The sequence below is a fragment of the Triticum urartu genome, chromosome 6, assembly GCF_003073215.2.
Source record: "Triticum urartu cultivar G1812 chromosome 6, Tu2.1, whole genome shotgun sequence".
NCBI lineage: Eukaryota > Viridiplantae > Streptophyta > Magnoliopsida > Poales > Poaceae > Triticum > Triticum urartu.
Genome location: NC_053027.1, coordinates 86,991,953 through 87,010,858, shown reverse-complemented (window position 1 = coordinate 87,010,858; position 18,906 = coordinate 86,991,953). Strand labels below are relative to the sequence as shown.

Sequence of the window (18,906 nt, the reverse complement as noted above, 5' to 3'; positions counted from 1 at the left end):
GCTATGATAGAACTGTTGGAAATATGCCCTAGAGGCAATAATAAATTGTATTATTATATTTCCTTGTTCATGATAATCGTTTATTATCCATGCTAATTTATTGATAGGAAACTCAGATACATGTGTGGATACATAGACAACACCATGTCCCTAGTAAGCCTCTAGTTGACTAGCTCGTTGATCAATAGATGGTTACGGTTTCCTGACCATGGACATTGGATGTCATTGATAAACGGGATCACATCATTAGGAGAATGATGTGATGGACAAAGACCCAATCCTAAGCCTAGCACAAGATCATGTAGTTCGTATGCTAAAGCTTTTCTAATGTCAAGTATCATTTCCTTAGACCATTAGATTGTGCAACTCCCAGATACCGTAGGAGTGCTTTGGGTGTGCCAAACGTCACAACGTAACTGGGTGGCTATAAAGGTACACTACAGGTATCTCCGAAAGTGTCTGTTGGGTTTGCACAAATCGAGACTGGGATTTGTCACTCCGTGTAAACGGAGAGGTATCTCTGGGCCCACTCGGTAGGACGTCATCATAATGTGCACAATGTGATCAAGGAGTTGATCACGGGATGATGTGTTACGAAACGAGTAAAGAGACTTGCCGGTATCGATTGAACAAGGTATCGGGATACCGACGATCGAATCTCGGGCAAGTATCGTAACGCTAGACAAAGGGAATTGTATACGGGATTGATTAAGTCCTTGACATCGTGGTTCATCCTATGAGATCATCGTGGAACATGTGGGAGCCAACATGGGTATCCATATCCCGCTATTGGTTATTGACCGGAGAGTCATCTCGGTCATGTCTGCATGTCTCCCAAACCCGTAGGGTCTACACACTTAAGGTTCGGTGACGCTAGGGTTATAGAGATATTAGTATGCGGTAACCCGAAAGTTTTTCATAGTCCCGGATGAGATCCCGGACGTCACGAGGAGTTCCGGAGGTAAAGATTTATATATGGGAAGTCTTGTTTTGGTCGCCGGAAAAGTTTCGCGCATTATCGGTATTGTACCGGGAGTGCCGAAAGGGGTCCGGGGGTCCACCAAGGGGGTCCACCTGCCCCGGGGGGCCACATGAGCTGTAGGGGTGTGCGCCTTGGCCTATATGGGCCAAGGGCACCAGCCCCAAGAGGCCCATGCGCCAAGAGATAAGGGAAAGGAAGAGTCCTAAAGGGGGAAGGCACCTCCTAGGTGCCTTGGGGAGGATGGACTCCTCCCTGGCCGCACCCTTCCTTGGAGGAAGGGCCAAGGCTGCGCCTCCCCCCTCTCCCTTGGCCCTATATATAGTGGGGGGAAGGGAGGGCAGCCGCACCTAAGCCCTGGCGCCTCCCTCTCCCTCCCATGACACATCTCCCTCCTCCCGCAGCGCTTGGCGAAGCCCTGTTGGAATCCCGCTACTTCCACCACCACGCCGTCGTGCTGCTGGATCTCCATCAACCTCTCCTTTCCCCTTGCTGGATCAAGAAGGAGGAGACGTCGCTGCTCCGTACGTGTGTTGAACGCGGAGGTGCCGTCCGTTCGGCGCTAGGATCATCGGTGATTTGGATCACGACGAGTACGACTCCATCAACCCCGTTCTCTTGAACGCTTCCGCGCGCGATCTAGAAGGGTATGTAGATCCACTCCTCCCTCATTGCTAGATGACTCCATAGATAGATCTTGGTGACACGTAGGAAAATTTTGAATTTATGCTACGTTCCCCAACAGTGGTATCAGAGCCAAGTTTATGTGTAGCTTCTATGCACGAGTAGAACACAAAGTAGTTGTGGGCGTTGATTTTGTCAATTTACTTGCCGTTACTAGTCTTATCTTGATTCGGCGGCATCGTGGGATGAAGCGGCCCGGACCGACCTTACACGTACTCTTACGTGAGATTGGTTCCACCGACTGACATGCACTAGTTGCATAAGGTGGCTAGCGGGTGTCTGTCTCTCCCACTTTAGTCGGATCGGATTCGATGAAAAGGGTCCTTATGAAGGGTAAATAGCAATTGGCATATCACGTTGTGGTTTTGCATAGGTAAGAACGTTCTTGCTAGAAACCCATAGCAGCCACGTAAAACATGCAAACAACAATTAGAGGACGTCTAACTTGTTTTTGCAGGGGTATGCCTTGTGATGTGATATGGACAAAAGGATGTGATGAATGATATATGTGATGTATGAGATTGATCATGTTCTTGTAATAGGAATCACGACTTGCATGTCGATGAGTATGACAACCGGCAGGAGCCATAGGAGTTGTCTTTATTTATTTATGACCTGCGTGTCAACATAAACGTCATGTAATTACTTTACTTTATTGCTAAAGCGTTAGCCATAGTAGTAGAAGTAATAGATGACGTGACAACTTCAAGAAGACACGATGATGGAGATCATGATGATGGAGATCATGGTGTCATGCCGGTGACAACGATGATCATGGAGCCCCGAAGATGCAGATCAAAAGGAGCAAAATGAAATTGGCCATATCATGTCACTATTTGATTGCATGTGATGTTTATCATGTTTTACATCTTATTTGCTTAGAACGACGGTAGTAAATAATATGATCCCTCATTAAAATTTCAAGAAAGTGTTCCCCCTAACTGTGCACCGTTGCGAAACTTCGTCGTTTCGAAGCACCACGTGATGATCGGGTGTGATAGATTCTTACGTTCGAATACAATGGGTGTTGACGAGCCTAGCATGTACAGACATGGCCTCGGAACACATGCGAAACACTTAGGTTAACTTGACGAGCCTAGCATGTACAGACATGGCCTCGGAACACAAGAGACCGAAAGGTCGAGCATGAGTCGTATAGAAGATACGATCAACATGAAGATGTTCACCGATGTTGACTAGTCCGTCTCACGTGATGATCGGACACGGCCTAGTTGACTCAGATCATGTAATCACTTAGATGACTAGAGGGATGTCTATCTGAGTGGGAGTTCATAAGATGAACTTAATTATCCTGAACATAGTCAAAAGGTCTTCGCAAATTATGTCATAGCTCGCGCTTCAGTTCTACTGTTTAGATATGTTCCTAGAGAAAAAATTTAGTTGAAAGATGATAGTAGCAATTATGCGGACTAGGTCCGTAAACTGAGGATTGTCCTCATTGCTTCATAGAAGGCTTATGTCCTTAATGCACCGCTCAGTGTGCTCAACCTCGAATGTCGTCTGTTGATGTTGCGAACATCTGACATACACATTTTGATAACTACATGATAGTTCAGTGCGTAATGCTAAATGGTTTAGAATTGAGGCACCAAAGACGTTTTGAAACGTCGCGAAACATATGAGATGTTTCGAGGGCTGAAATTGGGATTTCAGGCTCATGCCCATGTCAAGAGGTATAAGACCTCCGACGATTTTCTTAGCCTGCAAACTAAGGGAGAAAAGCTCAATTGTTGAGCTTGTGCTCAGATTGTCTGAGTACAACAATCATTTGAATCGAGTGGGAGTTGATCTTCCAGATGAGAAAGTGATGTTTCTCCGAAGTCATTACCACCAAGCTGCTAGAGCTTCGTGATGAACTATAATATATCAGGGACATATATGATGATCCTTGAGATATTCGCGATGTTTGACACCACAAAAGTAGAAATCAAGAAGGAGCATCAATTGTTGATGGTTGGTGAAACCACTAGTTTCAAGAAGGGCAAGGGCACGAAGGGATACTTCATGAAACGGCAATTCAGCTGCTGCTCTAGTGAAGAAACCCAAAGTTGAACCCAAGCCCGAGACTAAGTGCTTCTGTAATAAGGGGAACAGTCACTGAAGCAGAACCACCCTAGATACTTGGTAGATGAGAAGCCTGGCAAGGTCGACAAAAGTATATTGGATGTGCATTATAATGTGTACTTTACTAGTACTCCTAGTAGAACCAGGGTATTAGATACCGGTTCGGTTGCTAAGTGTTAGTAACTCGAAATAAAAGCTACGGAATAAACGGAGACTAGCTAAAGGTGAGCTGACGATATGTGTTGGAAGTGTTTCCAATGTTGATATGATCAAGCATCGCACGCTCCCTCTACCATCGAGATTGGTGTTTGTGTTGAGCATAGACATGATTGGATTATGTCTATCGCAATACGATTATTCATTTAAGGAGAATAACGGTTACTCTGTTTATTTGAATAATACCTTCAATGGTCTTGCACCTAAAATGAATGGTTCATTGAATCTCGATCATAGCGATACACATGTTCATGCCAAAAGATATAAGATAGTAATGATAGTACCACCTACTTGTGGCACTGCCACTTAAGTCATATCGGTATAAAACGCATGAAGAAGCTCCATGTTGATGGATCTTTGGACTCACTCATTTTTGAAAGGATTGAGACATGCGAACCATGTTTGTTGGTAGATATGCATGAAGAAACTCTATACAGATGGATCGTTTGGACTCACTTGATTTTGAATCACTTGAGACATGCAAATCATACCACATGGGCAAGATGACTGAAAGCCTCGTTTTCAGTAAAATGGAACTAGAAAGCAACTTGTTGGAAGTAATACATTTTGATGTGTGCAGTCCAATGAGTGCTGAGGCGTGTAGTGGATATCGTTATGTTCTTACTTCACAGATGATATGAGTAGATGTTGAGTATATTTACTTGATGAATCACGAGTCTGAATTATTGAAAGGTTCAAGTAATTTCAGGGTGAAGTTGAAAGATCGTCGTGACAAGAGGATAAAAGATCTATGATATGATCATAGAGATGAATATCTGAATTACGAGTTTGGCACATAATTAAGACATTGTGGAAATTGTTTCACAACTAATACAGCCTGGAACACCGTAGCGTGATGGTGTGTCCGAACATCATAACTGCACCCTATTGGATATGATGCATACCATGATGTCTCTTATCGAATTACCACAATAGTTTATGGGTTAGGCATTAGAGACAACCACATTCACTTTAAAAGTGACACCACGTAATTCCGATGAGATGACACCGTATGAACTATGGTTTAGAGAAACCTAAGCTGTCATTTCTTAAAAGGTTGGGGCTGCGACGCTTATGTGAAAAAGTTTCAGGCTGATAAGCTCGAACCCAAAGTGGATAAATGCATCTTCATAGGACACCCAAAACAGTTGGGTATACCTCCTGTCTCAGATCCGAAAGCAATAAGGGATTGTTTCTAGAATCGGGTCCTTTCTCGAGGAAAAGTTTCTCTCGAAAGAATTGAGTGGGAGGATGGTGGAGACTTGATGAGGTTATTAAACCGTCTCTTCAACTAGTGTGTGGCAGGGCACAGGAAGTTGTTCCTGTGGCACCTACACCAATTGAAGTGGAAGCTTGTGATAGTGATCATGAAACTTCAGATCAAGTCACTACCAAACCTCGTCGGATGACAAGGATGCGTGCTACTTCAGAGTGGTACGTAATCCTGTCTTGGAAGTCATGTTGCTAGACAACAATGAACCTACGAGCTATGGAGAAGCGGTGGTGGGCCTGGATTCCAAAATGGCTCGAGGCCATATAATCCGAGAGAGGATCCATGTATGAAAACAAAGTGTAGACTTTGGAAGAACTACTTGATGGTCATAAGGCTGTTAGGTACATATGGATTTTAAAAGGAAGACGGACAATGATGGTAAATGTCACAATTAAGAAAGCTCGACTTGTCGTTAAGATGTTTTCCGACAAGTTCAAGGAGTTGACTATGATGAGACTTTCTCACTCGTAGCGATGCTAAAAGTCTGTTGGAATTATATTAGCGATTACTGCATTATTTATGAAATCTTGCAGATAGGATGTCAAAACATTGTTTCCTCGACGATTTTCTTGAGGAAATGTTGTATGTGATACAACCGGAAGGTTTTGTCAATCCTGAAAGATGCTAATAAGTATGCAAAGCTCCAGCAATCCTTCTGAGGACTGGAGTAAGCATCTCGGAGTTGGAATGTATGCTTTGATGAGATGATCAAATATTTTGGGTGTATACAAAGTTTATGAGAAACTTGTATTTCCAAAGAAGTGAGTGGGAGCACTATAGAATTTCTGATGAATATATGTTGTTGACATATTGTTGATCAGAAATGACGTAGAATTTCTGGAAAGCATATAGGGTTATTTGGAAAGTGTTTTTCAATGCAAAGCCTGGATTAAGCTACTTGAACATTGAGCATCAAGATCTATAAGGGTAGATCAAAACGCTTAATGGTACTTTCAAATGAGCACATACCTTGACATGATCTTGAAGGTGTTCAAGATGGATCAGTCAAAGAAGGAGTTCTTGCCTGAGTTGTAAGGTATGAAGTTAAGACTTAAAGCTCGACCACGGCAGAATAGAGAGAAAGGACGAAGGTCGTCCCCTATGCTTAAGACATAGGCTCTACAGTATGCTATGCTGTGTACCGCACCTGAAATGTGCCTTGCCATGAGTCAGTCGAGGGGTACAAGAGTGATCTAAGAATGGATCACAGGACAGCGGTCAAAGTTATCCTTAGTAACTAGTGGACTAAGGAATTTTCTCGATTATGGAGGTGGTAAAAGAGTTCGTCGTAAAGGGTTACGCCGATGCAAACTTTGACACTAATCCAGATTATTCTGAGTAGTAAACTGGATTCGTATAGTAGAACAGTTATTTGGAATAGCTCCAAATGTAGCGTAGTAGTTGCATCTACAAGATGACATAGAGATTTGTAAAGCACACACGGATCTGAAAGATTCAGACCCGTTGACTATAACATCTCTCACAAGCATAACATGATCAAACCCAGAACTCATCGAGTGTTAATCACATGGTAATGTGAACTAGATTATTGACTCTAGTAAACTCTTTGGGTGTTAGTCACATGGGGATGTGACCTTGAGTGTTAATCACATATCGATGTGAACTGGATTATTGACTCTAGTGCAAGTGGGAGACTGTTGGAAATATGCCCTAGAGGCAATAATAAATTAGTTATTATTATATTTCCTTGTTCATGATAATCGTTTATTATCCATGCTAGAATTGTATTGATAGGAAACTCAGATACATGTGTGGATACATAGACAACACCATGTCCCTAGTAAGCCTCTAGTTGACTAGCTCGTTGATCAATAGATGGTTACGGTTTCCTGACCATGGACATTGGATGTCATTGATAAACGGGATCACATCATTAGGGAGAATGATGTGATGGACAAGACCCAATCCTAAGCCTAGCACAAGATCATGTAGTTCGTATGCTAAAGCTTTTCTAATGTCAAGTATCATTTCCTTAGACCATGAGATTGTGCAACTCCCGGATACCGTAGGAGTGCTTTGGCTGTACCAAACGTCACAACGTAACTGGGTGACTATAAAGGTGCACTACAGGTATCTCCGGAAAGTGTCTGTTGGGTTGGCACGAATCGAGACTGGGATTTGTCACTCCGTGTAAACGGAGAGGTATCTCTGGGCCCACTCGGTAGGACGTCATCATAATGTGCACAATGTGATCAAGGAGTTGATCACGGGATGATGTGTTACGAAACGAGTAAAGAGACTTGCCGTTAACGAGATTGAACAAGGTATCGGGATACCGACAATCGAATCTCGGGCAAGTATCGTACCGCTAGACAAAGGGAATTGTATACGGGATTGATTAAGTCCTTGACATCGTGGTTCATCCGATGAGATCATCGTGGAACATGTGGGAGCCAACATGGGTATCCAGAGCCCGCTATTGGTTATTGACCGGAGAGTCATCTCGGTCATGTCTGCATGTCTCCCGAACCCGTAGGGTCTACACACTTAAGGTTCGGTGACGCTAGGGTTATAGAGATATTAGTATGCGGTAACCCGAAAGTTTTTCGGAGTCCCGGATGAGATCCCGGACGTCACGAGGAGTTCTGGAATGATCCGGAGGTAAAGATTTATATATGGGAAGTCTTGTTTTGGTCACCGGAAAAGTTTCACGCATTATCGGTATTGTACCAGGAGTGCCGAAAGGGGTCCGGGGGTCCACCAAGGGGGTCCACCTGCCCCGGGGGGCCACATGGGCTGTAGGGGTGTGCGCCTTGGCCTATATGGGCCAAGGGCACCAGCCCCAAGAGGCCCATGCGCCAAGAGATAAGGGAAAGGAAGAGTCCTAAAGGGGGAAGGCACCTCCTAGGTGCCTTGGGGAGGATGGACTCCTCCCTGGCCGCACCCTTCCTTGGAGGAAGGGCCAAGGCTGCGCCTCCCCCCTCTCCCTTGGCCCTATATATAGTGGGGGGAAGGGAGGGCAGCCGCACCTAAGCCCTGGCGCCTCCCTCTCCCTCCCATGACACATCTCCCTCCTCCCGCAGCGCTTGGCGAAGCCCTGTTGGAATCCCGCTACTTCCACCACCACGCCGTCGTGCTGCTGGATCTCCATCAACCTCTCCTTTCCCCTTGCTGGATCAAGAAGGAGGAGACGTCGCTGCTCCGTACATGTGTTGAACGCGGAGGTGCCGTCCGTTCGGCGCTAGGATCATCGGTGATTTGGATCACGACGAGTACGACTCCATCAACCCCGTTCTCTTGAACGCTTCCTTGCGCGATCTACAAGGGTATGTAGATCCACTCCTCCCTCGTTGCTAGATGACTCCATAGATAGATCTTGGTGACACGTAGGAAAATTTTGAATTTATGCTACGTTCCCCAACAAGAACTTGCTATGTTGATGAAACTTTGCTATGTAATATGTATATGGAACAATGTGTATGGATGGAACTTGATGGAACTTGCTGTGTTGATGAAACTTTGCTATGTAATATGTATATGGAATTATGTGCTGGATATGTGATATGTTTGCTGTTAAATATATCTATATATGTCATATATATTTGCTGTGAAAATTGTTGGATTAAAAAAACAGAAAAAAGAGACAATATGTAGGCTCTTTGCCGTCTGCCACCGACGGCAAAGGGCTCTTTGCCATCAGCAGCCAACGGCAAAGAAGCCACGTGGCAGGCAACTGTGCTTCCTGGGAGGCTGACCAATTTGCTCAGTTTGCCTACAGTGGCTGACAGCAAAGGCTTTGCCGTCGGCGGCGGACGACAAAGAGTAAAAACTTTGCCTACAGTGGCGGACGGCAAAGGCCTGCCGTGTAGTGACGTCGGCTGACATCATTCGGCGGACGGCAAAGGCCTTCCAAAGTTTGCCGTCAGCGGCGGACGGCAAAGGCCTGCCGTTAACCACCTAACGGAGTAACAGCGCATTTATTGCCGTCTGCACTCTTTGCCGTCCGCTGCTGATGGCAAAGACCCCTTTGCCGTCAGCCGCCCGAAGCAGACGGCAAAGTAGCTCTTTGCCGAACCTTACTTTGCCGTCCCCTTTTGCCGTCCGCGGCAGACGGCAAAGACCTTTGCCGTCAGCCATCCATGCCTTTGCCGTCTGCCGTGGCAGATGGCAAAGTAGCTGATTCCTGTAGTGAGTAATCTTTTCACATGATACTTCGTATTCTGTGGGTCCGTGGCAACGCACGGGCATTCAACTAGTATTTTCTAAATTACAGTTCATAAATATTATTTTGGTTACACAAACGTTCGAATAATTACATGCACAATTTTATGTTTAATAAGTATATTGTTTAAGAATGTTTTAATAATATCAAATATTCATAAATATGCAAAAAATCACTACCGACTATATTTGAATTATATAAAATTACAAATATATGACACAATGAAAGTTATACACATGTGAATATTAATAAAAATTATATTAATAATTTTGTGTAATTTATGCATAAGCCAAGAGTGTATACTAATTCTTTTGAAAATTTACTAAACAAATAACTATTTTTATAATTGTTTTTGCATTTACTAAACAATTTAAATTTTTTATTTGCTAAAAGCATTAAATTTAATTCACATGTAGATAACCGAATCTTTTTCAAAATTACATGATTTTTTAATATTTAATTTTATTTGTAAGTATAATATTTGAAATGTGTTTTACTATTGTGATTATAATTTAGAAACTTCTTACAAATTTCTAAAAAAAAACTAACATGCGTAAAATGGGCTGCACTGACTGTTGCCCATTAAAACCCACGAACGTGTTTTTACCTAACAGTAGGGACTGTTATCCCTAGCATCCTCTACAAAACGAATGGCCTATTGGCTTGCACTATGTGCTCGCTAGCGCGTGGTCGCCTGTTAGACTCCCAGCGCCCACCATTTCTTAATGGCACAATTTTCCCATTGTATTGTAGGTAGGACCCATGGGTCATAGAGAGATTTTTCCCATTGTATTGTAGGTGGGACCCATGGGTCATAGAGAGATATGATATGCATGCCATCTTATTCAGCAAGTCCCACGTCATGCTGGCGTGCTAACCAAAGTGCCACGTCATCATATTTTATGTCTACTAATGGGATTAGCACTATATTCGCACACTCGTGCCAAGTTTTATGATCAGTTTGGTGTATTTTTCAAGTTCAGATACTAAAGTGAACATCGTTGACAAGTTTAAGCACCATATGTGTATTTACCTCATTGAAAAATTGGGGTAGATGGAGGTGATGGTGTTGATGTATATGATGATGGTGATGATCATCACAATGATGAATAGAGTGTTGGTAATGATGATGACCATCTTATTCAGCGAGTCCCACGTCATGCTGGCGTGCTAACCAAAGTGCCACGTCATCATATTTTATGTCTACTAATGGGATTAGCACTGTATTCGCACACTCATGCCAAGTTTTATGATCAGTTTGGTGTATTTTTCAAGTTCAGATACTAAAGTGAACATCATTGACAAGTTTAAGCACCACATGTGTATTTACCTCATTGAAAAATTGGGGTAGATGGAGGTGATGGCGTTGATGTATATGGTGATGGTGATGATCATTACAATGATGAATAGAGTGTTGGTAATGATGATGGCTTCGAATTCCCCTACTCAGAGGGATGGAATTCGTTTGCGGAAGGTGAAAAGTGCTCTCCTCGTATGTAATTAGGGGTTTCGGGGTAATATAGAACCAGGGGTCCCGGGAGGTAGCCGAGAGGTGCCCTATGGGCCCCACACACCCTATTGGCATGGCCCAAGGGCTGGCCATGTGGTGGGGCCGCATGGGCCCCACAGGGATCTCCCCAAGTGGGCTCAGCCCCTGGCTCTCTTCCCGCATGAAAACTTCTCTAGTATTCTTTTGTCTAAAAAAAACTTCTCTAGTATTTTTTTGGTCTTCAAAATAAATAAATTCTTCATTGTTCCTGTTTTGGTGCTTTTCTATAGCTTTTCCGACATCTCCCCTCCTCCGGTACAATATGCAATATAAGAGGAAAAAAGGTATATGATCGGTGTGATAATGCAGAAATCATCTATAAAAATGAGCAAATTATACTAAAGAAATATGATGCAAAATGGATGTACCAGGCCCCATTGCTTGTCCTTGGATTCGAAGGCCGTCGTGGACATGGAGGATTAGAAGAGAAATAGAGAGAAGGAGCTCGCTGATCGGGTTCGACCTCATCATCAGAGGCCTTCAACGTTGTGCAATTAATGGCGTCCGCAACCTGGTTGATTGCAGACTTTAGCCAACCTTTCCTTCAAATCGGGTTGACCTCGTTCTCCGGCATGCTTGGCTGCAAGAGGCGAAGCTATAGAGGCGCCATCATCCCAAGTGACATATTCCCTAGTGACGGTGAAGTTGCAGCTGAGCGGAAGTGGATGAAAAGATTGAACCATGAAATGATCCAAGAGTCCAACACATATACTATCCATGCATGACAACACAAAAAAATTACTTAAATGTTAAAAAAAATGATGTTAGCCTTTTGATCATGAGCATGGCAAAGCAAATGTTTTCATAGGGCAGTTTATATCGAGGGTGACAATTTCAGTTAGCAAGCACAGCAAAACCTGACAAAAAACTGAACATGGCGGATTTTCCACTCTTGCTAAAAGAAATTGCTATCCTCAAGATAACATAATTTGCCATAAAAAATATTCGTTCCGACATAATAAAAAAATCTGACATTCATTGGTTATCAAAATCCAAAAATTAATGGAAAAACATAACTGACATGCATGACTTGTTGATGTGGCATGATTGCATGGATAGATTAGTGAAAAAGAAAATTATGGCTAACATGCATGATTTGTTGATGTGACATTGCTACATGGATAGAAAAAAAATAGATAGTAGGTTTAGGAATAGAGGATTCCATGTTTATATCCACATTCCGTGGCCGTACCAGCTTACGATATGTCCACACCTTTTTTTCCTTTCTAGAAACAAGCATTTGGTCAACTTAAAAAAATAAACAAGTAGCGGTGACCACTGACCACCGCACCGGAGACCATCTTAGCTCACCTCAGGTTACAATACTGGTCAGTCCATTTGACCAACTAGTGACTACGCTGAGTCGCTGGCGCAGCGAACAAAAGTAGGCTGTGAATCTTGAATTGGCGCAGCAAATCACCACATGCCAACGATAAATCTCGTGCAAATCCACACAAAAAAAAGTTGATAAATCCGTGGGCAAAAAAGTACTTTTCCATTGCAAACTTTCCCGGTCCCTTCCTCTGCTTCGGAGCACCCAATCAGCCCAAGAACAGTCAAAACACCCCGTCTTGGGCTCTGGGCGACCGGCGAAATGCGTATATACAGTGCCTCCTCCAGCCCCGGGGACAGGGAACCACACGGCACAGTGCAGGCTGGGTTCGTCGAGCACACCAGCAACGCAACCAGTAGCTGCCAGGAAATGAACGCGACAGCAGAAGCTCGTAGTGGAGAAGGAGCACGCCACGGCGGAGAGCAACGAAAAGATGACAAACCGGTGAAGAAGGTGTCGTTGCTCGGCATGCTCAGGTACGCCGACAGTCTCGACGTGCTGCTCATGGTGGTCGGCTCGCTGGGGGCGGTGGGCAACGGCGTGGCGGGGTCCCTCATGCTGGTCGTCTTTGGAGACGCCATCAACTCCTTCGGCGAGAGCACCACCAGCACCGTCCTCCCCGCTGTCACCAAGGTGCGCCCCAGCTTACGGTGATCAGATCACTTAACCTGAAGATTGGCTAGACGAGTTAACCGAGAATGTTCTTTTGATCTCCAGGTTGTTCTCAACTTCGTATATCTGGGCATTGGGATAGCAGTTGCTTCCTTTCTTCGTAAGTGCAGCTCCCATTCTATTCTTGGAATACATGTTTCCTGTCATTGAAAATTTAGATGTCAAGCAATAGTACACAGGAAAAGATAGTAATACATTCAGTACATACCACTCTCAATTAGACTTAACCACAGAGGATTGTTTTTCTTTTTCCTTTTCGAAGAGGAAGTTTAACCCTCGGTCTCTGCATCATCGCTAACAACTATACCTAAATGCAGAGAATAATTAACAAGGTTATTTAATATCAGATGGAAACCAGCTTCTCCGCGAAAACTCAAAACTCCATCGGAAGAGTACTCTATAAACTTGTAAATTTTCATATCAAACTCAACTGCAGTTCAAAGATACAAAATTCACAAGCAGTGAGCAATGAAACGAAACAGTGATGTGCACCACGTTTGCGGTCAGACGTTTAGTCAGATATTGGGTGAGCTTTGTTGTTTCCACCTCCTTCTCGGTGTCATCTTTTTAAGACAAAATGATACACACTTTGGTGCATGATCAAGAAAAAAAAACAGTGTAGGAGACACAAATTTGTTCTTGCTTGGGTGAGGAATGCAATCGTCAATTCGTTATCAATTATCATGTATCCATTCCATGAGAAGTACCAACTGCATTCCTAAAAACTGAATATGTCTGGTTAAATTTATGCTAATGGCAAAGAAGTTACCCCACTATAAAAGGCTCACCCTTCATTATCTTCCAGAGATGTCATGCTGGACAACGTCAGGAGAAAGGCAGTCAGCCCGCATCCGTTCTTTGTACCTGAAATCAGTTCTGAGGCAAGATATTGCATTCTTCGACACAGAAATGACAACTGGTGAAGCAGTTTCTAGAATGTCTAGCGATACGGTCATAATTCAAGATGCTCTTGGTGAGAAGGTAATACTTCCTCTGTAGTACTCCCCCCGTCCTAAAATTCTTGTCTTAGATTTGTCTAAATACGGATGTATCAAGTCACATTTTAGTATTAGGTACATCCGTATCTAGATAAATCTAAGACAATAATTTTGGGACGGAGGGAGTACTAAATAAGGAAACATAGTATTTTTCATCACACTGCAAGTGTGCGCAGATCTGCAGGTGCAAGTCAATGACAAGCATCAATATTTCTATTGCTACTGCATAAGCTTTTGTGTTACTCACCTAAGTGTATTTCATACTTCATACATTCTATGCAGCCCATCCAGTGCTACAAGTGCTGACATTCCTGCATTCTGATTTACAGGGAGGGAAGCTTGTACAAGCCATATCTGCCTTCTTTGGGGGTTTTATCATAGCATTCACAAAAGGCTGGCTCCTGACTCTTGTCATGCTAACGTCACTACCATTAGTTGCTCTCGCTGGTGCAGTGTCTACACAGCTGCTAACCCGGGTTTCTAGCAAGCGACTAACATCGTATAGTGATGCTGCAGACACAGTTGAACAGACAATTGGATCTATACGAACAGTGAGTTCAAATTATATTAGTCATTCGAAATTATATCAATTATCTCAACTAATACAAATGATAGCAAACATTAATTTAGCAACCCTCGTGTAATCAGGTTATATCCTTCAATGGAGAGAAGAAAGCTATAGAAATGTATAATAAATTCATAAAGAAAGCCTACAAGACTACTGTTGAGGAAGGCCTTGTCAATGGTTTTGGCATGGGCTCTGTCTTCTGCATCATATTTAGCAGCTATGGTCTAGGGTTCTGGTATGGTGGAAAGCTAATCATTGACAAAGGATACACTGGAGGGAAGATCATCACTGTTTTGTTTGCCGTAATGTCTGGCGCAACGTGAGTTTCTGAAACCTCAACATTGCAAATACCCTGAAATCTTAATATTTGCCGTATATAATCCTCAATTTATCGAAGGACGTCTTGAATGAATGGAAATATAAAACATTACATAATAAAATTTAAAATTCTAAATAACCTTTTTCTTACGCATGACTTGCGAATACATATATTAGGAACTTTCCATGGAAGTTTGATGTTCCTTTCAAGGTGTGTTCAGAGATTACCTTTAGAGAGTTAACATTTGCTTAACAATTCATGTTTAGTGGTAAATAATGTCAATTGGTATGAGCTCAAGGCTAATAATTTTGTTATAAATACAAATGGCCCACGAGATTCAAGGTGCCTCCTTCCCTTTGAGGGAAAAAGAAATCAAACAATAATCCTAAAAAGTATCTACCATAAATTCAAAAGAAAAATAGAATGGGGTACATTTCTACTTTTTGGGATCAGATTATATATAAAAAAATTCTCTAAAAAAATCAACCCAATCGACCACACGAAGCACAATTTTGAACCAGATGTAAATTGCAACTATTGCACCCTCACAGCAGGGTGCCATGAATCCTGTGGAAGTTATAACGGCAATCGCTAGATATTGTCGAAGCTACTTGAAATAGCAACCATTATGTTTGAAGTATTAAATTAACATTTTGTCAAACAATAAATATGACAAGCTTATATATTGAATATAGCACTATCAGTAGATGGATTATTAGTTGATTCACATTTTCAGTAGATGGATATAATTCATCGAATAACCAGCTTGCAACCCTCTGCAGTACGCTAATTATTCTATTTACATTGCTCTATCTTCTTATGTTACCTCAGCAGAGCATACCTATATGAAGTACTAGTAGTTCCTAAACTGTACTTCATGACAAGAAATAGAAAAGGTGACCATTAAACATGTTATGTTAATGTCGTAAACCTGGCGCTTAAATTTTTGTAACAGTTCATTAGGTAGTGCAACACCATCAATTTCTGCAATTGCGGAAGGTCAATCTGCAGCATACAGACTGTTCGAAACAATAGAGAGGAAACCTGAAATAGATTCAGATGATATGAGTGGCATGGTCTTGGAAAATATCAAGGGTGATGTTGAGCTAAAGGATGTGTACTTTCGCTACCCTGCAAGACCTGGGCAGTTAATATTAGATGGATTATCATTACAAGTAGCCAGTGGAACAACAATGGCCATAGTTGGAGAGAGTGGAAGTGGCAAGTCAACTGTTATCAGCCTTGTTGAAAGATTCTATGATCCACAGGCTGGCGAAGTTTTGATAGATGGAGTCAACATCAAGAATCTGAGTCTTGATTGGATAAGAGGGAAGATCGGCCTTGTTAGCCAAGAACCATTGTTGTTTATGACCTCCATTAAAGATAACATAATCTATGGTAAAGAAAATGCAACACTTGAAGAGATCAAGAGATCAGCCGAGCTTGCAAATGCAGCAAATTTCATCGATAAGTTACCAAATGTATGTAAATAAAGAGTGAATGCTTCAAATGACTTATTGGAATTTAAGCTAACAACATTTTAATTTCATATCAGGGCTACGATACATTGGTTGGCCAACGTGGCACTCTACTTTCTGGAGGACAAAAGCAAAGAATTGCAATTGCGAGAGCCATCCTTAAAGATCCAAAAATCCTTTTGCTAGATGAAGCAACAAGTGCATTGGATGTGGAATCTGAGAGGATAGTTCAGGAGGCAATCAATAGGATATTGGTAGAAAGAACCACACTTGTCGTTGCTCATCGTTTGAGCACTGTAAGGAATGTTGACTGCATCACGGTCGTTCATCAAGGGAAAATAGTCGAACAAGGTTAGAATCTCTTGAATATGCATTAATTTTCCCATTCTATGATATGTTTATTGTCAACCTATGATGATTCATTCACCACACAAAAATATCCTATATGTGCAGGTCCTCATCATGCATTGGTAAATGATCCCAATGGAGCTTACTCCCAGCTTATTAGGCTACAAGAAACTCGTGGTGATGAAAGACGTAAAATACAGGATTCGGAAGTGCCCAATTCCTTATCAAAAAGCACTAGTTTGTCAGTTAGACGGTCAATGACTAATGTTTCTTTTGGCAATAGCAACAAACACTCCTTCAAGAACACATTAGGACTATCAGTTGAGTTGCATGAGGATGCAATCACAGGTGAACAGAACAATGAGGACCTTCCCGATGGGAAGACCCTTCAGAAAGAAGCTGTTGGACGCCTTTTTTATCTTAACAAGCCGGAGGTACCATTTCTTCTGCTCGGCGCTATAGCGGCATCAGTGCATGGAGTCATTTTGCCATTGTACGGCCTACTAATGTCTGGCAGCATAAAATCATTCTACGAGCCACCAGTTAAGCTGCGAAAAGATTCTAGCTTTTGGGCATTGATATTTGTAGTTCTGGGGGTTGCATCTTTCATTGCAATCACAGCAGAATATCTTTTGTTTGGAATTGCTGGTGGCAAGCTTATAGAGCGTGTTCGTACTCTATCATTCCAAAATATTGTGCATCAGGAAGTTGCTTGGTTTGATAATCCCTCAAATTCCAGGTACCATATTCAAATGATCTCAGTTATTTTATCTTCTTGTGCATAGATATACAGAGATACTAAGATTTTGCTTTATCACTTACAGTGGTGCACTTGGTACACGACTCTCAGTTGACGCATTAAATGTTCGGCGCTTAGTAGGAGATAACCTGGGCCTTATAGTGCAGTCTACAGCTTCATTAATCGCTGGCTTTGTCATAGCGTTTATGGCGGACTGGAGGCTTGCACTGATTATCACTTGTGTCATTCCTTTATTGATTGCACAGGGCTATGCTCAAGCGAAGTTCTTGAAGGGGTTTGGTGAAGAAGCTAAGGTAACACACAACAACTCTAAAATTTATTTCATGTTTGTTTCAGGGTGACAATCCTAACACCCTAGAATCAATTATCACAATAATGTGATCATAATATTATTGTGCAGGAGATGTATGAAGATGCAAGTCAAGTTGCAACTGACGCTGTTGGTAGTATCAGAACGATAGCATCTTTCTGTGCAGAGAAAAGAGTGGTTACAACATATAATAAGAAATGTGAAGCTTTAAGGAAACAGGGAATTCAAAGTGGAATCGTTGGAGGGCTTGGTTTTGGTTTCTCATTCTTGGTGTTGTATTTTACGTTTGCTCTATGCTTCTATGTTGGTGCGCAGTTTGTACGTCAGGGAAAAACTACTTTTGCAGATGTTTTCAGAGTAAGAATTGCTAAATCATTTCAAGTAACTATTTGTATATGAGAATTAACTTTTAATAATCGTTCACAAATTTATTGATTTTTTTCAGGTTATCCTTGCCTTGTTTTTTGCAACTTTTGGGGTTTCGAACGCAAGTGCATTGGCATCTAATGCGACAAAAGCAAAAGTTTCAGCCATTTCTGTTTTCAGTATTCTAGATCGGAAGTCAAAAATCGATACAAGTAGCGATGAGGGCATGATGCTGGAAAATGTCACCGGCGACATTGAATTCAGTAATGTCAGTTTCAAGTACCCATCACGCCCTGACGTCCAAATATTCAGTGACTTTACTTTGCACATTCCTTCCAGAAAGGTATGATTTGCAATCTTTTGTAGTCTTGTTTAATTGTCGCGCCCAATTGTTTTCATTCGGATAACTAACTTTATGTGCCACCTCTTAGCATAAAACCAAGAATAATACTTAAAATAGGTGATGCATGATCTAGTTACAGTGTTATCATATATAAGAAGCTTTCAGCTGATTAATTTCACATATGATGATTGACAACCACAAAAAAATGCTATGTTGAAACCTTTTCCTTCCCTTTTCAGACCATAGCACTAGTTGGAGAGAGTGGTAGTGGAAAGTCCACAATAATTTCTTTACTGGAGCGTTTCTATGATCCTGATTCTGGTAGTATCTCAGTAGATGGAGTCGAAATTAAGAGCTTGAGAATTAGCTGGTTAAGGGACCAGATGGGGCTGGTAGGCCAGGAGCCAGTGCTTTTCAACGACACAATCCGTGCAAACATAAC

General features: G+C 42.2%; 1 protein-coding gene and 1 long non-coding RNA gene across 2 annotated transcripts; one reads left to right on the top strand and one right to left on the bottom strand.

Annotated features, from left to right (window-relative positions):
* Nucleotides 1–12,086: 12,086 nt before the first annotated feature.
* LOC125515730 (ABC transporter B family member 4-like) lies at nt 12,087–18,839 on the top strand. Its single transcript, XM_048681236.1, has 11 exons — nt 12,087–12,935; nt 13,020–13,074; nt 13,780–13,955; nt 14,302–14,523; nt 14,621–14,859; nt 15,815–16,340; nt 16,415–16,688; nt 16,791–17,424; nt 17,510–17,738; nt 17,846–18,112; nt 18,201–18,839. Exons 1-11 carry the CDS (start codon nt 12,564–12,566, stop codon nt 18,468–18,470), a joined length of 3,264 nt encoding a protein of 1,087 aa, XP_048537193.1. The 5' UTR covers nt 12,087–12,563; the 3' UTR covers nt 18,471–18,839.
* Nucleotides 12,931–13,894, bottom strand: LOC125515731. The gene is made up of 3 exons (XR_007287105.1): nt 13,763–13,894; nt 13,183–13,281; nt 12,931–13,114 (listed from the first exon to the last, which is right to left on the bottom strand). It is a non-coding gene; the product is annotated as an uncharacterized LOC125515731 (long non-coding RNA).
* Nucleotides 18,840–18,906: the final 67 nt, after the last annotated feature.